This window comes from Gallus gallus, chromosome Z (genome assembly GCF_016699485.2).
Source record: "Gallus gallus isolate bGalGal1 chromosome Z, bGalGal1.mat.broiler.GRCg7b, whole genome shotgun sequence".
NCBI classification, from domain to species: Eukaryota; Metazoa; Chordata; class Aves; order Galliformes; family Phasianidae; genus Gallus; species Gallus gallus.
Genome location: NC_052572.1, coordinates 36231834 through 36256231, shown reverse-complemented (window position 1 = coordinate 36256231; position 24398 = coordinate 36231834). Strand labels below are relative to the sequence as shown.

At 38.6% G+C, this 24398-nt stretch overlaps 1 protein-coding gene across 2 annotated transcripts; it reads right to left on the bottom strand.

Annotated features, from left to right (window-relative positions):
• Positions 1–7679: 7679 nt before the first annotated feature.
• On the bottom strand, positions 7680–24326 carry C9orf85 (chromosome 9 open reading frame 85). 2 transcript variants are annotated; one of them, XM_001233820.7, is made up of 4 exons: positions 24203–24326; positions 14893–14999; positions 9733–9846; positions 7680–8196 (listed from the first exon to the last, which is right to left on the bottom strand). In XM_001233820.7, exons 1-4 carry the CDS (start codon positions 24302–24304, stop codon positions 8019–8021), a joined length of 501 nt encoding a protein of 166 aa, XP_001233821.2. In that variant the 5' UTR covers positions 24305–24326; the 3' UTR covers positions 7680–8018. The 2 variants fall into 2 exon arrangements, with proteins under 2 accessions (XP_001233821.2, XP_040511945.1); XM_040656011.2 differs by lacking the exon at positions 24203–24326 and adding an exon at positions 19275–23550.
• Positions 24327–24398: the final 72 nt, after the last annotated feature.

Here is a 24398-nt window from a genome sequence, read left to right as displayed (position 1 = left end):
TCTCCAGAGCAGCTGTAACCCCTCACTAGATGTGCAGAATACCCACATTTTCAGGATACATAGCCTGGTGCCTTGAGGTCACTGATGGTTTTGAAAGCCTCTATCACCACTTAGTAAGAAGCCAAATTCCAAGCCAACCTTTTCACTTTGTTATAGTGACACCTGGTGTCATAAGGGAATTTCTTCTAGAGAGGAATGCTGATGGCAGCACACCAAAAAGTCTTGCCTTTGCTCAGTGATGCACTGTGTACCACCAGCAAGTGTATTTACTGGCTTCTGGAGGTAAGAATTTGTTTTTCAGCACTGTTCTTCTTGTTCTGCATTTGTTAAGAAAAAGAATAGTCTACAAAAGGTTATACTTCATTTTACACAGGCAACAAAAAAGGCTCTGGTAAGGAATTGATTAGGATTTAAGACACTCTCTTGCTCAGCTGCCTGCTGTGAAACTCTGCAGATCTTATGACCCTCATGTATCTGTCTTATCTCACACATTATACTCTGGATCAGGAACTGCCATTCAGGTTTGAGACCTCGTTGTCAATAGAGTATCAAAGCACTCCCGTAAATAAGAACACGAAAGTTGAACAAACCTGTCAAAGTAAGTAGGTCAAACATGAAGTCCAGTGGACTATCTTGACATTAAATCCATTAGAAAAGACATATTTAACCACCGATATATACTCAAGATCAGTAAACCAAGTATTGTTGTCACACGATTATCTTTAAGATGTGGTAAAGCAGTCCCAGATGGAGAATAACATGACTCGGTGGCCTTGTTTATGAACCAGCTTTGTACACAGCGGTACTTTGCTCAGTAACATTAGAATGCTAAACATAGCTTAAAGGGATGGGGTGGGGGAGTGGTTAGGGGTGGAAACACCATCAAATTACAGTGATAACTCTGTATTTTGCCACAGTTATGGCCTACTTTCAACTTCAGGAACTGGATTAGTAATTCTTTCTAGGTAATTTCTGTTTGGGCTCCAGGAGAACAACTACACTGCAGAACAGTTTCTGCCCATTACAAAATTGCTTTCATTTTCACCTAAAATTAAGAGAGCTCAGACAGGAACAAGGTGTTTCATTCCTCACAGCCTGCTTGCAAATCTCATTCAGAATGCCAGGAGGCAATAAACACTAACTTGTTGTCAGATCAATTATGCTAAAGCAGTGGGTTACTATTTGGATTAATTTCCACACACATTACAATGACAGCTGGAACCTGTGAAGATGAAGAGAGGCGGCTGTGGGCTGTGTGAACCTCTGTGTTTCCATACTCACAAGTTCAGTACTGTGTTTATTTTAGTCAGTGGCTTTTTCTTTGTTTTTTTTTTTTTTGTTTGTTTGTTTTGTTTTTGTTTTTGTTTTGTCTCCACGGGGCATTTTGGACAGACCTGGCTCAGGAACTTTGCCTGATACCCTCAGATATTTGGCAGAGGCCCTCTTCTCCACTGAAAGGCTAGAGGCATAAACACTGCCATTCATTTTGTGTTCTCATTAATGGCAAGCCAAACTTCCCCCTCAGTGGGGGAGAAAAACACACACTTCTAATTCTAACCTCTATAGAAGAGAGGCCTGGGCTGCTGCATGCTTGGAGCGGCAGGAGACAAGAATGGCCAATGGGACACATCTCTGAAGTGTGCTGGGTGAGCACTGCAGCCCTTTTTGTGTCACAGCCAGTCAGCTGCTAATGGGATTTTTTGAAATAATGAACACAGTCAGCCATCCCCGTTGTTTGGCTTTCACAGCTCTCAGAGAAAAGTTATGCTGTGGGGGTGTGAATGGAGCAGCTAGCTGAATGCAGTGATTCAATATGCAATTCTGTTCTGATGCAGAAGAGATCATAACGTTACAAATGATCATAACCATTTATACCCATAATGCAACCCAAGCTAATGCAAAGACTACAGAGCGTAAGAAAACTTTCTGCTGAAACCATAAAAATTCTGTCGTTGCAGAAATCACATAGCTCTGAGATGTCATAATCCTTCATGTTACACTTTCCCAAAGAAGAATATTACGGAATAATGGCATCAGATCTTAACAAACCTAGACATTCATGCCAAATTCCTCATGAGTTGGGTCTTTCCAGAGGACAGGATTACACTTCTGTAGCATATAAAGAATATATAAGAATATAAGCTTGTTCCATTCCGGGAGGTTCAATCACTAACTTCTTTTGAGAAAGACTCAGCCACTGCTGATGAGTTACTGCCTTTGAGTATGAGACATCACTTACTGCCAGTGAAATTCTTTAAAATCTTTGTCACGTAAGCAACACCGAATCTGCCGCTGGTGAAATAATAGATTTTATCTTCTCTTATGGGGTTTATTTTTCCTTTGGAAAAGAAAGGTTTAGGTTTATTCTGCACTTCTCTACTATAACAAGAAATGCCGTAGGATCCTTTTATCTCCTCCCCAAGAAGTTCAGCTTCATTTCACTTTACATACACCTCACAATGACACTATTTGGAAGCAAGCAGTTCACTGTATGGTTGTGGCATCAACTCTGTTGTTGCTACACGGAACAACCTGGAGAAATGTAGTTACAGCTCAAAGGCTGTATGAATTCTCACTCAAGCTAGCTATTTGCACAGCGCAGAAGCAGATTGTGGGAAAAAAAAAGGAATAAATAATGAGGAAGTCTGTGAGAAAGAGCAATTCAAAGTGTCACATAATTACCCTGCAGCTCTTGATTTAACAAATGTTGCAAGTTTCACTACTGCTACATTTACAAACATTTAAACTGTGGTTAATCTTCACAGACTATTTTCATACACAATGTCACACTTGCTCAGGTAGTATGTAGGAAACAGCAAGAGAAGTACTGGTGACATGACGAATTTGAAGCTCAGAAATGCAAGCTGTCCTGAAAAGAGACATTTGAAGTGAGTGCTACCATTCAGGAACACACATAACCATTTCATATTTTTGTACAAAAAACATGGTCTTCTGTGCTGCAGTTGCAACAGTACATAACTGAACAAATAAATAACCAAACAAAATATTTGGTACTGCTTTCCAAGCTCTTTTAGTTATGTAATTACACCAAACCCTTTAACTTGTTTCTCTAAAACTCTGTCACTGGTGAACGGAAATACAGATGATACACAACTGAAATTCAAGTAAAATTCTGATTTCTGTAGGGAAAAAAAAATCAGACTTCTCTGTGATTTCATCATAAGCGTTCTAAAGACTCAAACAGAAATATCCACCACGTGAAACTTGGCAAGTATTTCATTTCTAGCCCTCTGCAGGTGATTTGTCTGATAACACCCTACCAATCCCTACACAGATCTACCTCATTTCAAATACTAGTATGTTGTCAAATGTTTTGAGGACAAGAACCCTAATTCACATACTCACTGTATGTGATGAAAGCATATGTACAGAACATGTATTTTTCATACATAGCTTTGTCCTCTTAAAAGCTTTCAGATAAAAGGCAGGCAGAAGAATGAAATGAAACAGATGCTGACAGCGTGTGTGACCAGCTCCCTAAACATCTTGTTATTAAGAAGGTCTCTTTATGCTACTTGGAATCCTTTCCTCATTAGCAGCTTAAGTCAGAGAGATGCTTCCTATAATGAGAGGCAGTTTTGCATCTTCTGCCGGAGTCCATTTATTTGTGAGAATTCCTGAACAAAGAAAACACATATAATTGTAGGGCTAGAGGGTTACTAGGTGGCTCATTTTTGACTACCTGCTATTTTTTTTTTCTCTATTTTCCTTGCTAATGCTATGATTTGCATCTCAGCATCCAAGTATGTGCCCATTATAGAGAGAAAACTACTTACCCTCTTCTTAATTAACCAGTAGTCCTATAAAGCTTCAGAGGCTGGTATTATATACTTCAGAGGAACATAGATTAACCAGTAGCCAAGACAAGAAAGGAACAGCCCAGCCCCATGCAAAACTAGGAGTAAATCATCAGCAGTGCTTTTTATATCACGTGATACATGAATATCTTTCAGAGATACCTATAAAGTTCGACAAAAAAAGATTGATAGGAAACAGTGCTAGTGCATCCATAAAGGACTCTCCTCATGCTGCAGTGAATCCAGATTCCCTGAACACATCCATACATATGGGAATTTTGTTTTCCAGAAACCTGATGAAGTCAACAATGACAAGTTCTATGAGAAGCATTTCCCCTTGTGAAGTGGGAATCATCTTGCGTGACTTACTCACGCATCAACATTCCATTATCTAATTAATTACTATCAGTGATGAGTCACACTAAATGAGGGTTGATAACACTCCTAAGGACAATTAGGTAACAGGAATCCACCTGTATCAGCAGCATCACTGCATCCTCTTTATTGTTCAGATGACTGATTATTAACATCTATCATTCCCTTCTTCAGTAATGTATTAGGCATCTACCCATAACGCTCAGTAAAATTCCTGAAACCCCTAAGTCAGTCATCCTATACAGATCACTTCAATAGCATCTCAGTATTCTGCAGTCACGGTGATAGCATTTCCCCTGTTGCAAAGTTTACCAGCTCACTATATTCCTTGTAAAAGAAAAAGTAAGAATCCTTCAAAATCTCAGCTAAAAAAAAAAAATAAATACTAAAAAAATCCAGTGATTCCTATTGTGTAAGTACCCTGGAGATTGTCTCAGAAAACGTAAAACCAGCTCAGACTGATCACTGAATGGCTTGTGTTGGTAGGGACCTTAAAGATCCAAACCTCGGCCATGAACAGGGTTCCCACCCAACAGATCAGTTTGCACATGGCTTCATCCAACCTGGCACTGAGCACCACCAGGGATGAGGCAGCCACAGCTTTTGTGGGCTGCCTATGCCAGTGCCTCACCACCCTCTCAGGAAATAATTTTCTTCTAAAAATTCATCTTTCATTTGATTTTCTCATCAAAATATTTTATCAAAGACCAGTATTTAAAGAGGTTCTATCCCTAGAAAATCCTCATTTCAACAAGCACTTCACACATACACAGACACATACACACACACACACACACACACACACACACAAACAAACAAACATCCTGCAATTCCAAACTATTACTTAAGTCCTATAAACACAATGTCTTCCTCTAATTCCAAATATATTCTGTCAAAAATAAATAAGAAAACAAAGGCTACTCTTTTTATTCCCCTGTTAGAGGTATCTTCAGTAAAAGATGAAACTTCTTTTCCCTGTAATGGCAAACATACATGAACACAGAAGTTTTACAAGCTGTCTCACACCACCATTGCATGGTGTTCTAGTTGCAGCAGTCATTTTCATTAGTGCGTCTTTTAACCACAGTTAAAACCAACGACCCAACATTTCCCAAAATCAAGAGTTGTCTCCAGAGAGTGTCTTTGTTCGGCTAAAACCTGCCAGCCACCACTGTAGTTTTGCTCAATCCCAGCAGTTTCATCATGGCCTTGTAGTATCAGTCTTGTAACATCTTGTTGTAGCAGTAGCATCAACTACCCAAGTAAATTCTGAATAGACAACTAGTTATGACATGTAAATATGTTAACTTCAGATGTTTTCTAACCTTTTTTGTTTTTTGTTGCTCTTGTTGCTCAACTGCTCTTCCCCATACTAATGGATTATAACACTGACTTTGACAAGGCAGTCCTTCCCCTGTTCTTATTGCAAATTGCACAAGTTTTCCTACCATTTCAGGATTTCCTTTCACCTTTGGACAGAAGGCTAGCTCATTATCAAATTTTTCCAAGTGAAAGAATGTTTCCTGTACGTATATCATTCTCACAAAAACTCACATTTCCCATTCATAGACCACCTCTATGCAGCTGGTGTCAGATTACTTATTAAGTACACCCCAGAATCACCATGCATTTGCAGTGTCTGCTGGGGATATTCTGTGTTTACTCTGTCTTTACCAACGTCAGATGGTAGAACAACAGGCAATGTTGCACAAAGACAGACGTCACTGCTGACCTGGTGGGAGGACACATCTGTCAATGCAGTGTGACCTTCTGACCATCTTCTGGTCTCTTCTAAACCCCACACTACTTCTCTTCTACCACTAAGCACCTCTTGGTGCCCTGCAGCTTAACACATAGACTCTACCAAGCCAAGCCAAGCCATCACCATTCTATAAATTTTAAAAGGATTATTGTTTCATTTATTGAAATTGAGTGAAAGAATCTGAGTTTGATCACAAAGCTAGTTGTTTAGCTTATAAACAACATACTTATAGAGAGAGTGGAGAAAGAAGATGGGCTGTTTTGGTCATAAACTCTAGTGCTTTATGATTGTGAACAGGCACAAAATACTACTCAAATAGTTAGTAAACTTTACACTTTGTCTCAGTGAAGAGCCATAAGTCATGGTGTGTTAACAAGAACAGAGAAGACCATGACTTGCAATGGCTTGGTGCTCATGGTTATTATAAAACACTTTGCAAAAATCTATATATGCAGAAAATGGACTTAGAAAAATTTCTTTCTTCAAAAGCAGGGGGCAGCACAGAAAAGAAGTAATAATTAAACCACGCAGATTACTAGTCCTTAGAGATAATTTAAAAAGGATGTTTTGGATGTTAATATACAATCTTACAAGAAGTTCAGAAAAAGTAAGTGTGATGTTTTAATGCCCCATGAAAATATATGAAAGTGAAAGACAAATCTAAATAAAAGATGATAAATAGCATAATGCTTAAGATCTTATGTGTAGTAACAAGCACATAAGCAGTTAAGAAAAAAAAAGTATGAGCTTAATGCTAGATGATTGATTACAAGAATTCTGCTGTTGTGTACTATTAACAATACTAAGCACTAATATTGTCATTTCAACCTGAACAGGTTCTATGCTCCTGACCACTCTACGTCTTAGCACTCCACATCTTGCTAATCAGACTTTCTTTGAAAGTCAGCTACAGTGGAGACACGGTGGTTATCCCCATCCAAAAGAAATAAAAGTTTCAATATTTCCCTATTTTGAAGGAAAAAGACAAGTTCAAGTCCCTCACAATTGATCTGAAGAAGCCAGTTTAAGAATAAAATTTTTTGCTATGCCTGGTACTGCAATTCAGACAGAACACCAAACAAGCTGGGTAATTTTTAAGTGGTCAGTAAAAACTATGTTGTTATCTGTTCTTGGGTTAAACCATTTAATAAACAAGAAGCACTTCTCCCGCATTATTTATAGATATGGCAGATGACATAAAATAAATCAAACCATACTGAACCCAGCAGAAGTTCATTTCAGTTAAGTTCTTCTTAGAGCTTAGTCTACATTGAAATAATCCCTACAAGGAACTGAAAATCAGGAAGACTATAACTACATATCCTGCTATGTAGTATACAGCATTTGAAATTGTAATTTATTAAGCATAATTCTATACTAGCATCCCTACATGACACCTAAGTCTTTTTGTATCAGAGAAAACTACATTATGTCTACATTTGAAAGAAAAGAAAGTGTGGAACCTGTATAAAAAATTCTAAAGCCTTCAGCTTTTTTTTTTTTTTTTTTTAATATATTATTTTTTCATTTCAAAATATTGGTAAAAACAAGGTCACAAATATAAGGTAGTATTGATGGCACTTAGGATTAACAACTTAAGCACTGTTTCCACGGAAAAGACACAGCTGGTGTAAGAGCGATGATCACTTGATGTTCCAGTAATGACCTCTGGAAGCTCATTGACAAAAGATGCAAGCTCTTCCCTCAAAATCTACTAAAATTGGTTTAACTTTTCCATATATATTTTTTATTTTTAATGACAGTACTTTTTTTTTTGTACTACAGACATCCATGCAGTTTTTCAAATGGCAATACAACAGTTGTGTAATACTGGATTCCTAAGAATAACACAGAGAGGAACATCTATATATGAAATAACTGTGTTTAAAGATTCAAACTCTGAGTCTTTTTACAAGAAATTCTGCTCTTCCTCCACAACACGCATCAAAACACACTGTGCCAATACATGAAGACTTTATATGTCAAAACAGGTTTTCAGAGCAGAAGTCATAGGGAAGCATCAGTCTATCGCAATTGTGTACAGTCTCTTCTAGAAACTCAACTTATTGGACCTCTGTCCTTTCAAAAGTCATACTTTTAAATCTTTCTTCAAGCCTATCAGAATCTTCTTCGTTGTCCGTACTACTGAAGTTCGTGTCAAAATCCAGTTCATCCTCCAGTCCACTCTCCTGGCCGTTTTCAGTAGTCTTGTTCTCAGTTCCACCTTGTCCTTTATCAATCCTGCAGAAATCAGTATTAAGTTAGCAACTTCTGGAATGTATAATTAGTTTAAATAAGAATGGGATGAAGGATACAACATTCTACCTGGAATGATAGGGAAAGGAGAAGGGAGACAGTAATCTAAAATTACTATCATGTTGAGTAGACAGTAAGGGAAAAGAGACTAAGAAATAAAAAGAATACAAATGTATGTATGATAAAATCATACAGTGGCTTAGGTCAGAAGGGACCTCAAGGATCAAGTTCCAACTCCTCTACCACAGGCAAGGTTACCAGTCGATAGGTAAGTACTAGATCTGCTTGCCCAGAGTCCCATCCAGCCTGGTCTTGAGCACCTTCAGGGATGAGGCATTCACAACCTCTCCGGGCAGCCTGTTCCGGCATTTCACCACCCTCTCAGTGAAAAACTTGCCAGCATCTAACATAAATCTTCTCTCTTTTAGTTTATAACCATTTCCCATTGTCCTATCTCTATCTACCTGTGTAAAAAGTTGACTCCCCTGTTCATGATTTCCCTTTAAATACTGAAAAGCCACAATGAAGTCTTCCTGCAGCCTTCTCTTCTCCAGACCAAACAAGCCTAGGTCCTTCAGCCTGTCGTTTTAGGAGAGGTTCACTGGCTCTCTGATCATCGTTGTGGCCCTCCTCTAGATCCTCTTTAACAGCTCCACATTTTTCCTGTGTGCCAGGACTGGATGTAGGACTCCAGCTGGGGCCTCATGAGAGAAGAGGCAAGGCACCTCCCTTGCCCTGCTGGCCAGCCCTCTTCAGATGTAGCACAGGATACTATTGGCCAGTCTGCAAACACACACTGCTGGCTCATGCTAAGTTTTTCACCTACCAGGACCTCTAAGTCCTTCTCAGCAGAGTTACTCTCAAAGAATTCTTCTCCAAGTCCATATATGTATCTGGGTTTACCCCAACCCAAGTGCAAAATCATACACTTTCTTTTGTTGAACCTCATTGGGTTATTGTGAGCCCACCTTACAAGTTTATCAAGGTCACTCTGAATGGCATCCCTTCCTTCTGCCACATACCAATAAATTAATGTAGGATGCTCAATAAAGGTGACTTCTTTACTAAAAGAATAAAAAAAGAGAAAAGCCTGCCAAAAACACTGCAGTAACTGTGCTCAGTATCAGCCCATCTTTATTTCTGTTCACTGGTAACTGAATCATCAAATGACACAAAATGCAAACAGTAAAGTGGCTTATGCATATTTTATGATGCTCTATATTTAAATCTATTTCAAAGTACGTTGTTCCTGAGGAAGAAATGCAGTCTTCTCTTTGGTATTAAAATAAAGTGTCTTACTCAAGTAAGAGTTATTTGGCCCAGCCTCACCAACATCAATAAACATTCCACCCTGGTTTCAGCAGAAGAAAATGAAGCTGACGACTTCTACTGATTCCTGTCAGGATTATTCAGGATATAGCATGAAGTGTAACAGTATCCTGTATAGTTTCCAAACTAGCCGTATTAAAATGGGAAAGAAGAAGCACAGTACTGAAACTATATAATCTTTGAGCTACTTACGGAATTACAATTTCTTCTTCCTTCCCACATTTGGCACAAACTTCTAGTTTACTAGCACATGGTCGACAAATAATATGGTAAGGATCTTTCACAGCTTTCTGAAGGCACTTCACACTGTGAAGAGAAAGAGAACATAATTACTTCTTTCTTTGATAAACATTTACTAAACATTCTGTGTTGAAAGACAACATACACAACACAGAGAGCCTTCAAAAGAAGCAATTCTATAGTCCAGTTTCATACTTTCATACTAAAACTAGAACTGAAGAAGAAATATTAAATGAAAAAAATTCTTACTTTAAAGGGACAAAATAAATCTTCCCATTCATTTCGATACATTATTTTGCTTTAAAAGTTGCATAAAATATTCACCTGACTTACCAATAAAAGAAGAACACAACATAAGAAGGTGCATAGATTTTTACAGATTAAAGGGCTTCAATCACAACAATGCGTTGTCTTTTTTTTTTTGAACTTCTCAGAATATAAACAAAACGAGTGCTAACTTTGCTTTCTACAAATCCATGCCTGCAAGGAACTTTATCCTAAACAAAACCACCCTAATTTTCTAGAGGTTTTTGGTTACTGTTTTCAAATATGGTAAAACCCTGTACATCAAATTATTTCTGAAATGCTATGGCTTAATGTTCAGTTAACATTTCTAGTGCCTTGTATTTTTGGTGAACAGAACCTAGAATTAAATAACCCACATTATGCAGCTGTCTTAAAATAAGTCATCCTCACTTGGTTCTTCAGGTACTCAAAGTCTGTCAGGAAAGCTTTAGTATATAGCATAGAGTTCTAAACACTCAATTGGTAGACTAATAGGCTAAAGACAAGCATCATGTATATATCAGTGTCTTGTAAGATTCTAGCACGTCTACAGCTCTTCTCAGTTGTGTCTCATTGAACAGGGACACTATTAATGCAAGCAATTTGTTTTTAATAGTTTAATCTTTAATATTTAAGTACTCAAAATAAAATTAAAGGCTAAGTTGTGATTGTAGTAAAAATCATAATTTTAAAAGAGGTTAAAAAAATAGAAACAAATTTATACACATAAGCCCACTATTTCCATACTCTGTGATGTAAAGATTTCAGTTTCTTAGCTTGAAAGTTATATTGTTAAAGTATGTAATGTATTTATTTCATTTAGAAGCTTAACCAGTTGAAATTCTTAATAGGCTAGGTCTTTCAGAACACTGGCCCTTTCAGCCAGCATAGTATCCAATGGCTGTTGGAATGAACAGAAATCACTGCGAGATTACAGAGTTAAGAATGATATGAAACCTAATTTACTTGTTCAAAACTATGAGGACGTACTTAGTCAGAAGCAGCTGTCCTGCAACGCCACTTTTTCCGTTTCTCATGCTTCCCTGATTTACAAATCTTTTTCAATGCTTTTTTTTTTTTTTTAACCTTTGGAGGTGGGTAGAGAAGACAAAAAGATCAAGCCTGTCAAGATTCATCAAGATGACATCCCTTCCTTCTGCCATATCAACTACACCATTCAGCTTGGTTTCATCAGCAAACTTGCTGAGGGTGCACTCATTCCCACCATCTATGTCATTGATAAAGATGTTAAAGAGTAATAGTCCCAAGGCAGACACCTGGAGAACACCATTCGTGACTACTTCCACCTGGACACAGAGCCACTGACCACAACCCTCTGGCTGTGACTATCCAACCAATTATTTACCCACCAAATAGTCCACTCTTGAAATCCACCTCTCCAACTTTGAGATAAGGATGTGGTTGGACCATGTCAAAGACCTGTCACCACAAGTCCAGGTAGATGATATCAGTTGCCCTTCTTTGGTCCATAAATGCTGTCACTTCATCATCACAGAAGGTGACCAGACTGGTCAGGCATGATCTGCCCTTGGTGAAGTCATGCTGGCTGTCTTGGGTTGCCTGCTCGTCCCTGATATGCCTTAACATATCTTCCAGGATGGTCTGGTTCCATTATCTTCCCAGGCACAGAAGTGAGGCTTATCAGAAAGTAACACTTCACCTCTGGTTGGTCTGTCCAATATCTGAACCAGGAATTTATCCTCAACTGACTCCAGGATCACTTGCATCATGCCATGTTGTTTTCCCAGCAGATTTCCAAGTGGCTGAAATCCACCTATCAGGATAAGATGCTGCAAGCACACTGCCCTTTGTAGCTGAAGCAAGAAGGTCTCATCAACAGGTTCTTCTTAATAAGGCAGCCTGCAGTATACCCTGACAATCAGATGTCTTTTATTGGCTTGGTCCCTGATTTTAATCCACAAGCTCTTAACTTGGGCTCAAACAGCTCATGGCTGTTTCTCAGAGGCAGCTGTTTGTAATCTACCCTCTTCTTAACATAGAGGGCAACTCTATTGCCCCTCTTACCTTGCCAATCCGTTCTAAAAAGATTGTAGCCCTCAATCCTAATATTTCAGTTGTGTGATTGGTCCCATCATGTTTCTAAGATAGCAATTAGGTCAGAGTTTTCTAATTGTACTACAGTTTCCAACTCCTCCTGTTTATGCACACACCATGCTGTGTGCATTGGTGTAGACTCACTTCAGCTGGCCTGCTGACCACATTGCCATCCTGGAGGAGGCCTCCCAAGTTCCTCTGGGACAAATCTGAGGTCTTCCCCTGCTGCTTCCTGAAATGACAGTGTTTCCAGCAGTTCTCTGTCACTCCGCAGCACATCTCCTTCCTCCAACAAATTTAGTTTTCAGCTCTGACGACCAGCCCAGCCAGCTTGCTGCCCAATATATTATTTTCCCTCCTGCTTAGTTACATCCCAACCAACATAAACATGGCCAGGTTATACAAAGGTGCATCCTAAATCATAGAACCAAAGGTGCTTACTGTGACACCATCCATGCATCCATTCACAAACTGGTCCTTTCTGCCTGGTTCCCAGTATTCAACCAGGAGGACTGAGGAGAACACTGCCTGTGCCTTCCAATCCCTTCATCATCTTCCCAAGGAACAAAAAGTCCTTTTTAACATTTTGTAATTTCCTAATTGCAGCCTTCTGTGAGCCGGTTTGAAAGAGCAACAGTGGACAGTAGTCTTCCAGCTTTTTCACACCTGGTAGCCTCTTCTGGATGTCCCACATGCAGGCTTCTGGCAGAAAGAAAACCTCCCAAGTGATTATCCGGGCAGCAAATGGGGGCCTCAGTGCTTCTCAATGCAAAATCCCTAATCACTAAGATGCTTCATCTTTCTTTTAACTGCACTGGTTCTAACTCAGGTTTTTGGTTGGACTATCTCAACATGGTTGTTCCTTTCCACTTCTCAGTCACTGTCCACAATTTCTTCTCTTTCCATCCCCAAAGCTTCACATCTGTTGTTTTAAGGTATTTCAGGGGCAAGGGAAAGACTTCTCCTTCTGGCCTGAGCAGAGACAAAGTCCTAGTCTCCCTCATCCTGAATTTTTTTTTGCCATCTGACTCCTTAGGGCCAGAAGACAGTTAATCTTCTTCCTCTTGCTGAAACTTAAAAAAGGCTGTTGGTCTGTTTGCGTCACTGTATGACACCAAGCAGCACAGTCTCTCTAACTGCTGGATACATCTCAGCCTGGTGATTTCCTCATGCAACCTGGCCACCAGCTCAAAAAATTCATCAAGCTGGGCACATTTGCGCCCATGACACCCCACTCTGCCCTCAGGCTCAAAGTTCTGAGCAGCTCTGTGACTCCTTGGGAAATCCATCCAAGTGCACAAACCAGCCCAGAAAGGTTGTGGTCCCTCCTTCATTTAGGTTTCTACCTCAGACTAGCTGCTGCAGTCGGTGGTCACCATGTTTCTCAATAGAGTGCTGCTCCCTGCTGTAACCAGATGAGAAGAAAGCAGCCTCCTTGTGCTCTTGCTGCACTCTCTGCCTGTCTGAACTGTGCACCACACCCTTACTACCATGCCGTGCCCATCTGCATGATCTATTTAGTCACCTGTGGATGATTTTTTTTTTAAATCCCTAATTAATGGTGAGCATAATCCAAAACACTTACTTTGTAAACTAGAGACTTCTACATTAAGTAGAAGAATTTTTTCTTGAACATGAAAGGATGAAACTGTTTAATAAAACGAAAATATTTTTTGTGTATAGTTTCATACTAAAAAGTAAAACTTCATGCAAGTGGCAGATACAGCATGAACAGATATTCCTTCTCTTTCAAACTTAAGAAAACCAAAATTAATGACACAATCATTCAGGAAATTATGCATGTGCTCACATAACCTCCTCAGGTGGTTTAGAAGCATATATTTCAGAAGTATGTAACTAAGAACAACACACAAATACAGAAGGAACCAGTGAGACAAAGATGATTATTTTGTGTACCACATCCCAGCTATGGTTTCCTTGAGTTCAGTGTTTCATTGCTGAAATGTTAGCCGCATCTGGAGGCAAGATGGTAAGAACCTCTACAGACATGTGTGTACAAGGAAGCAGAAAGTGACCACTTCAGAAGATTAATCCACCACAAATCTTCAAATTATTTAGAGGTATTTATCACCTTCATTTTGTTCTTATTCAACAATACTCAATACAGCTATGTTTGCAAATAGTGCTGAACATATAATGCGTATTATTATGGTTTCAATAATGAAGAGAAAGAACATGCTAAGGGGTACTGAAAGCAAGTACTCTAAACATTTTGTATGAACTGAGGTAACACTGAGCTTGACAATGAATTTTGGTACAACACAAAATTAAGAAAACTTTCCTCTCTCATCATTCCTTTGCCAGGTAGTCTTTGTAAACTTAAAAAAAAAAAAAAAAAAAAAAAAAAGAATTGAGCAGATAATATCAATTCTGACTTGCTACAAGGTCTGAGAAAATCACATGATAACTGATTCAGTTTTAACTCTTTCTTTGGGAGGACATACTGACACGTTTTTGGAAACTTACAGGTTCAAAATGATCATTAAGAATATTCAAATATTTTAACAGTGAGGAAGGAAGCAGTTGCTTTGCTATCTTTTCTAACATGTAAGATAAAAGCATTAAAGAAAATGAAAATTAATATTGTATTTTGATTATTGCTGCAGACTCCAGACTGAAAAGCATACTATAGCATTATGAGTTTCGAAAAACATAATATTCTCCAAAAAGTTCACAAACAATACTGCCAAAATTTTAGACATTAGATTAAGACGAAGTATCTGTACTCACCATTTTTTAGGTTTTGATAGTAGTTTATACTTGCTGAATTTTACCCGCCACTCCAAGATACCTTTACAATGCTGACAGACTCCATCATGAAGTTTAGCATTTATTTTCTAAATAAACAAATAATAATTGGAATCAGAGAAACTTTCTTATTTTTATGAGTATAATCTTGCTTAGAAAGCATTTTTACGCATCATGTGATTCATACTGTATTTAAAGAATTATCTGATGTTAATATAAGTATTTAATATATTTACTACTTGTTATTTTCTTCAGCAGGAAGAGTGGTGAGGTCACCCTCTACTTTGAGTTGGTCTTTAGTATTACTAACATAGTTACAACATTAACATAACTAATAGGTATAATATGAACTGTGTTCTTATGTTATTTATGGTATATTGCTATTTTATTATGATCATTATTATTATTATTACATCTCTAAAGTAGAAATGAACCCTGAAATACGCTGTCTTTATTTAAAAAGATTCCTCACAAGACTTAACATTTAGCATATTATTGCTCAAGATACTGCTATACCACAAGGGCTGCTCCAAAAGCAAGGCCTCCTATTTTATGATGTTGACCCACAACATCAGAGGTGGATGCTGGTGGTATCGCAGAAGAGATTGAACCCCTCTACCAACATTCCATTGAATTCTGTTGCTATGGGGCAGATGGCAGTCAAGGCGCAGTCTGACAGAATGGCATCTGACATGGAGTGCGTATGAAGCAAAAGTGTGGAACTGAATTCCCCCATGCAGAAAAAAAAATGCACCCTCTAGCATCCACCAACATTTGCTGGACATTTATGGAGAGAAGACAGTGGTTTTGTAGCTGAGAATTTGCTCCACCAAATAGTGTTTTTGTGCTCTTTGTATCAGCCATAGTTTCCATGAAAATAAATAGGAGGCACTACTTTCAGAGCAACTTGTGTACATACTTGAAGTGAATAGTCTCACAAGTTTTTTTTTTTTTTAGACCACAATAAAATCGAATTGGCATATTTGCTGGCAAACCACTCCATGTTTCTTTCACCATAAACTTCCCCTACGAAAATGTAGCACATTTTTGTACTCAAGTATCTAAGATGAAATAAAAAATTGTCAAAATGGACTTTTAAACTACAATAAATTTTCAAGATAACACAAAATTTACTCTAAGATCTCCTGTAACTTTTTGTGTTTAGTCTGGTTGGCAATATGAACTGTCAACTGGTTGGTATGGTTTGCACAAGGCAAGTTATTCAGAGATAGTGAGCAGGAACAAACCACACTTGCCTTAAAGGCCAAGTGATGAACACCAGTTCATTCAGCCTACTTTTGTATCTTCTCTAAACAAAAACATCAGCAGTGATTACAGTCATTGTACAGTTTTATGTATGCATTACTAGGAAAACAAAATTTTCACTGCAAATAAAAAATAACAAAAAGACTAGGCATATTTTGAAACAGATTCAGAAGGATATTTAGATACTATAAGATGGCCAAAACCACATTTACTGCTTAAAATATCCAAGTTATGTGGGAGAGATTCTGCTTTACTCAGTATCTGGCTTTAGAATACTATTTCAGAAATAAGTTTAAAAGTTCACCTATGCATACAGCAGCCACTGAAATAATTTCTTAGTTTTATGACCTTACGGAGCTTCTTACTACTCCAAGAAAGTCTACTTCAATTAGACAGAAGTTTCAATTAGAAGAACAAGTCTAGCTTTAAACACGCAGCATTACTCCATGCCTAAAAAGGTATGTGGTAGAGAAAATACTACATATGAGAGAGACTCTACTATGGGATTTGCTTTGCAGTGTTTCCATTTTTACTCAACTTCACCTGTGTAGCTGCGGCACTTCTTGTCTGGAAAGTTAAAAGACAGAAAACTTCTTTCAAATGGTTGAATACTGACTTAGCATGTTAGAAAGAAATAAAAGACACCATTCTCCTCCCCCTCAAAAAAAAAAAAAAAAAAAAAAAGAAAGAAAGAAAGAAAGAAAAAAACAGATTTTGTAAAATGCTTTAATAAAGAAAGCTCTGATGCCAGCTATGCATTCGGAATGAAATTTGCCAGGAAACAGAGTTATTTAGACAAGGCAGAAACTTTCTGAGAGAAGAAAATCAATGGTAAGTCCTGAGTAGATACCTGTGAAAATGCTGCCAATCAAACAGGTCAGCTTGACTGTGCTCATTCTTTCAAAATGCATGCAATTTGAAGATAAGCCTTCCTTTCAGTGCTTAACTCACATAAAGATTCCAAGCAGGATAGCCTTAATAAGCTTCTAAAAATCTGCGAATAAGCCGCAACTTCCCAGTTCTCCCTCTCACTATGCTAATTTGCATTAATTAGTAATGTGAGAGGGGAGAGAGGCACAAAGGTAATTTGTATTCACAAGCATGCTTTACTGTAATCAACTACTTTTGGTATTGTCAAGGCAGAACCCAGTAAACTTCAAAACACTGCAACAGTACACACTGAAGACAGCTGGTTGCTGCTGAACCTTCTTTCAAAACAAGTGTTAGCTTTCTTGCTGACAGCCTCCCAGTTTCCAATAATGTGTCATACTATCAGTGCTGGGGACAGAACCCTGTCCCTACATGATGCAGGGGGTGGCTCAGCGATGTGTAACACACCTGGAATTTAGGAGGCCACACTGAAGGTGTGTGTGGCATAAACAGTGCAGAAGAGTAAGGCAGGCAATACTTTCACCTCTCATTTGAAGGAAATTCAAAATCTATAGAACAGACATCTTATTTCAAATGCTATTGAATGATTTTTATGGTACAGTGAAATGCATATAATTAATAGCACTGCTTCTCTCTCCCCCCCTTCAAACCTGGTACAGCTCCTGAATATACAATAATCCTCCAGTCATTGATTTTTCATTTTATTTCTTATAAAGCTACAAGACAGATGATGCCGAATTACAAAGATGTCTTTTCACATTACTCATAGGAACACAATCAGAATGCTTGGAAATGCCCCTTACATCAAGACCAAGGACTTGCCACATGGCATACAAGTCAGCTTTGTTTTGAAAAAGGTCCTGAGTCCTATCTGAACTCATTCTGAAGATAAGTTCTCACTCTATACTCTTTAATACACTGTTTCCCCACTGAAAAAGGTCTTCAGTAAAATATGAGTAATACACCAGAAGCTCTAAAAGTAAACTAATTCCACTTCATAGTAACAAGCACATTGTCTATATAAAGTCAGTCAGTCTCTACAAGGTACAGAGCAGGTCTGTGCATTTAGATTGTTTTTACACAGACAGGTTTCAACTATTCCACCTTCCTGGCTTAATCAGTCGTACTCCAAACATTCAGGACAAAGCTACAAATTAAGTACATTGATCAAAACTCTAAGAGCTTAGACTGAAAAGTCCTGAAGAGAAAGGAATTCAGTGTTACCAAATTTACTTTTTACATATCACACTGAGTCACTAAAAGACAATCACATTTTGAAGAGATGCCTATCACCTTTACTAAACAAAGCTTCAGTGAGAGAGGCAATGAAACTGTAGACTCCCAAGTGGAAATGAAGAAAGATATAATTTAAGTACAGAGGACTGTGTTGTAAGAAAGAAGGTGGCTTTTGCAGAGACAGATTTTTGAATCACAGTAGAAGTGGTAAGCAAATACAGCAAGTCAGGAGAGCTAAGAGGCCAATTTCATTCCAAACAAGGATGGGAGTGATTATCTGCCGTTACAGAGATACAGTTACAGGAAGTGTGCAGGGATGCTCCTGCTCCTTTCGCCAATATCAAATGTACCGCTTCTGCACTGTTCTGTTCTCAGATAAGAAATTTAACCCAAGTGCAAAAATGAGACTGAAGATAAAATAAACTCAAAATTCAGATAATTCCAAAGATCAGTAACAAAACAAACCCCCATTCCCAAACTTTCCTACCCCAATAATTTTGAAATTACTTTTGAAATTACTTTCAGTCATATTACTAACAGTCCTCCAACAGACATGCAGCTGATAAACAATAAGAGGCCTCTAAAATAGGTAACAAAGAATGTTCTCAAGAATCTAAGCAGATTTAACACCTTACTGAATATGAAATTTAATGCTTTACTAAACCTTAAATGCTCAATTGCAGTAGAAGCACAACACTCTTGGAAGAAGCATGCTGTAAATGCTATGGTATTGCTAGTAACAGAAAAATACACCAAATTTGACTGTAGCTGTGAAGATAGCTTTTACTTATAACTTCAGTCCTGATCCAAGGCACCCGGACTTATCAACAGGCATCTGTAGGACCACAAATTTAACACAGGAACTCAAAGAAAAAATGCAGAGTCTGCTCAGAAGCTAGCAACTGGAAGAAAGACAAAAGCTTTTAGGTTGTAATTTTATTCTTTTAACAGGCACACATACAGCACGGTACCTTCCTCATCTTCAGCAACGTCCTTTATTTTTTACTCAATTTTGGCACCGCAGGTATGACGTGGGATAGCTAGTCATTGGCTCAGCATATCTGAATGAGTAACCAACTCCAGCATCCTTCTACCAGCCAGCTGATTTAGAAAATCAAAGCAGAAAGACGGACTGATGTAAAGCAAATTAAGCTGGCAGATTTACCCAAATAACCTTGATTTGTGCTTGTCTACTAAGTTTATCTTGCTCAGAAATAGTACCTGATTTTTAAATCTTACTATTACTAAAACAAGGTGCTTTTCAAAAGCAAAGCAGACTTGATGAAGCAAATAAAATTGTGCAAAAATAAATATTTGGATAAGATACTTCTGATCTGATTTTTTTTTTTGATTCACTGATAAACACGATAGTTCCTCTCACAAACAGGAAGAGAAACTTCCCTGCTATCTCAGCCATAACATGGAAATTAATAGTAAAATAAATTTCTCTGTAATTTCTCTGTTGTTTGCTTTTCCTATTAATATTCACTCTTGTATGTATTTGATACGCTTCACATATTCTGACTTCTTTCCTTTCTACCATTTAATACCTGGCTTTCATCTAGCAGTATAAAAAACCCAACTACGTACACAAAGACCTGAAATAGGATTTCCAACATTTTTATTCCATTCAAACTTTTTTTTTTTTTTTTAACTCAGGTTTTATTCAGCTTTCTTGCATACAAGGACATGGTAATGCTTAATGCTTCTGGTCTGAAATGTTTTTCGTAGTGTGAAAGCTACTCAGATCAGATTCTGTTTCTGCCACAGCAGTTTTCTACTTTCATTTCTCTATTTACTCACTAGCTCTTTCCTCTTTCCCTTTGCCATACTTCCTCCAATATAAGGGTAGCTCATTCAGTGCTTGCAGTATTTCTGTACATTTTCCAAAGAAATAGCAATTATGCAACGCTGACATATATAAAAAGTTTTGAAGTATACAGTCACAAAACATTCCATGTGCATATTATATACACAGTCAGGTCAACTGCATCAATAAAACAGCATCCTCTGTGTGCTCAAGTAACCAAACATTAAATCATTTAACAGCCTGCCAAAAGCAGTTCAGAAAGTATTAAAGTAAACACATGTGCCTACACCTACTAACCTGGCTCACAGAATAATTCCTAGCCTAAGCTAGCATTAAAAAAGCAGTCACAAGGAAGATGTAATAATGGGGTTTCAAAGATGCCTCACTGTCAGCCTGGAAGTTTCTAATCATGTCTGCATGCACGTGTGTTTTGATTCACTGCATTGACAGCAGACTTCTGCCACACATCAGTGGCTTATTCTACTACAAATCAACACAGCATCAACACTGTCCAAAAGTTTTCTTGTCATGAGAAACAGGAGATACTGATTGGATCAACAAGGCTGAACACATTACTGAGTAACTGCATTCTCAGAAAAACAAAATTCCACACAAACTCTACTGTACAACTACAAAGTAGTTAGAATAGAACAGTGCAAACTAGGATAGAAACTGTGATAGAAAATCCTTGTATTTCAGGGCTATAATACACACCTCACAAACCGAAATCCGTTTCCCCAGCAAACATCACTTGCTCACTTACTGTATATACCGACTTTAAAACATGTGAAATCAAAATCTTCCTTTAAGCCCAATTCTAAATGGCCTTCTTGATCTCCAAGACATTTAGCCTTTTTCACATCAGCGAACAGGTTCATAACAACTTCATTCTCCCAGAACAACCATGGATCTCAGAACATATGAGATTGTGCATATTTGGAAGAACTGATAATGTGCACATGTGTGTGTGTCTACCTTCACTGCAGGTTACAGTCCAAAATACATATTCTGTTTGCTTCTCTTCTACCTACATGAAAGACTGTACATTAAGCCTGAATTCACTTTCAAACTCAGAACAAAAGGAATAGCTAGAAAGCAGACTTTATCCTGCCAAGTTGCCCTATGTTGCAGTAAGACAAACTCCAGTAGTCTTATCTGTCACTTCCAGTTGGCTACCAGTTTACCTGTATCTTCCTTTCTGAACTTCAAAGTCTCATTCATTGACACAGCAATTAAGCCTCTTCCCAGAACCTTCCCACAGCCTTGACCGGTGCCTCCACTAAAACAAATTATCTATACAGCCAGCTGAAGAAGTAGCTAGCATCAGCATAATGGTAAAGTTGAGGTTCAGAGTTAATAACCTCTGAAATTTTGGAAAATGTGGATTATCATCTGGGGTGTAATTAGTGAGGGGAAGAAACTGAGAAACAGATCAGTCATTTGGGTGTAAATATGAATCATTTTGTGGCCTACCATCTCATTACAATAGAGTTCTAAATGTTCTTGTTGAATACTGCTTGCTTTCACCCCTAGAATTACCTTTATTTCCAGTTTCCACATTGTTTTAATTAATATACTTCATACAGAAAGTATGTTTACATAACATAATGTATATTCCTCAGCTTAGTGTCGCAAACAGCTGTTCCAGAGTATACTATGTAAAGCAATCACCCATAAACAAATTTCCAGTTTCAATAATTAACAGCACAGTGTGCCTTACTGTGGCTGGCTCTTCCTTCTTCAGTTCATCCTAGCACTGTTGTAGGCAGCTACTCAGTTCAGAGTCAGTGTGCATTGTTTCACCTCAACTAGTGTATGCCAAAGTAATGCAGGTAGTAGGGCCTGGTCATTGGGGGAAACACAAACGCCCTTTCAGCATGTTCTAGAAGTAATGAGAACTACAGTCTTTAAGACTAGAAAATGGATGCCAAGGTCAATGTCAGATAGAAAGTATAAAACCTTTCAAAACAAAACAAACAAGAAACAACAACAAAAAAATGATGACTACTATATTAATTTCCTCTGCAGCTACTTCTTCACAGGAAAGACTAGAAATAGCAATGAAAATAAATACCTCAACTTCAACCACAGTACAACCTGAAGCTACTGTACTTGATAGTCAGTACTGCTAATACAGTGCACACATGCAGAAAGAATTTTAAGCTAAAAATCATTCTACAGACTTTGAGGATGTTATTGAGCTGCAATGTGTACAAAACAACAGTAGCCAAACACAGGCCACAGACTTAAAATACCAGTGATTTACTGTAGATCCACCCACTCTCAGCAACTCTCAGCATTCTGACCTAATGAGCCAGTATGACATGGAAAGGAGGAATGTCACAGTTCTGTGTCAGTCCTCATGTTCAAACTGCCACTAACTCTTCCTTTGTCTCACTACAGCTTAGATGTCTGTGGTCAGTGCAATCACTCAGGTCCACATGGGTACAGAGAAGTGACAAGATAAGAGAAACAAAGCTCCTTGCCAACATTCAGCATATGGAGTATGACATTAATCACCACCTAAATCTTGTTAAATTTCTTTTCAAATTTCTTAAATGGGAGAATCAGGCCTAGTTATCATTATAATGGTCTCTGTGTATTCTTTATTAAAAGAAGACAAAAATCTGAATTTGTATACAAAAGTACACCACAAAAAAACAAACATTCTTTCCCATTACCCTGTAATAGGAAGCAGCTTCTTCCCTATATTCAGCAATCTCCAAGTGCTGGCAGGTACAAAGAGGAAAGAAAGCACTTCCTTGAAAAAGACACAGTCCCACATCACAGCTAATAACTACATTGAATCTTGCTCAAAAGATGTTTTTTTAAAAATATATATCTATTTAAGCGCCTGGCATTGTGGAGCCAATTCTCTCAGATACAAATATACTAAAAAAAAAAAAAGAAAAAAATAATACCTAAGTGTACTCTAAAGAAATCACTTCAGTTACATAACTGAACTCAGGTTCTCTTTAAGGACTTTTCTGATTGGCCTGCTCTCTAGGATATTTCGTAGGGGTACATACAGGAAAACACACTTATCTATAATATCAGAAATCATAAAGTGACTCAAACAATGAATAATACTGGTGATGCTTGGAGCAGGAATACCTTGTTCAGCTTGCAGAACCAGTCCTACAAACAACTGGAAAAAAAAAGAAACCACAACTCTTTGGTGCCACTATTTTGACTTACCAGTTTATTCCCCTCCTCTCAACTCTTTTTGACAACCTAGCCAGGTTACTTAAAGGGACACTGACAAAACGACAACAGCACTACATACTCCTCTTCCAGAGCACTCATCTTGTGTTTTGCTTTATTCACATTTCTCAATTTCATAAGGCGTTTTATCATAAGACATAGCACCCCACCCCAGTGGTGCTACTGCTCAGCACTCCGAGTGGTCTTCATCCTCACAGCACTATTATGTTGCCACAGCTGTAAGTAGACAGAAGGTGTTCCAGGAATACATTGTGAACCATTTCCTTTTCCTTGCTTAGAAGCTATTTAAAAGAAAAGACAACAATGGCCTTTTGTAACAATAGTGTGGAAGTATCAAAACAAAGCCATGCATGCAGCAGAAGCACTGATGAAGCAGCAGGAGACACCTGTGTGAAGGCACCTCTTAAGTGCACTACCAGTTTTTTTTAAAGCCTTAAGGCAAACATGAGTGCCTTCTCAGTTGTCTCAAAAGCGCGACTTGTGTGCAGAGATGATAGCTGAAGTTGTTCAAAATCAGCTTTGACAACGTTGAGATGTCTGAAATAAGGCGATACAGCCGAGATCTACAATGTAAGCACCTTTCCAGAAGTCGCGCTGCTACCCCTTCAGACAACACTTCCCCACTGCACTCACTGCGCAGAGGTGAACGCTTTATTTCAGCTTTCCTTTCTTATAAGGCTGTGACTCGATGAGCAATTCTTACTGTAGGTTCCAATCACCGCACGAGGCCTCGGCTCACACCGCCCCGCCCCGCCTCGCATCTGGCCCCGGGCGCCTCCCGGGCCTCCCCTCAGCCCTCACACTTCCCGGCGGCGGGCCCAAATCCAGCCCCGACTCCCCGCCTGGGCCCAGCACCGCGCCTACCTTTAGCCGCGCGCTGGTGTCATACTTGTCGTTCTTGAAGGCGCGCGCGTTCTGGTGCCGCTGGGGCCGCCTTCGCGCCACGTTCCCCTTCTCCGAGCTCATTCCCCCGGCAACCGCCGCAGCCGGCCGCTCGTGCCCCGGAACCGCTCCTCCCCCGACCTTCCGCCTCCCATTGGCGGAAGCCGCCGTCCGTTAA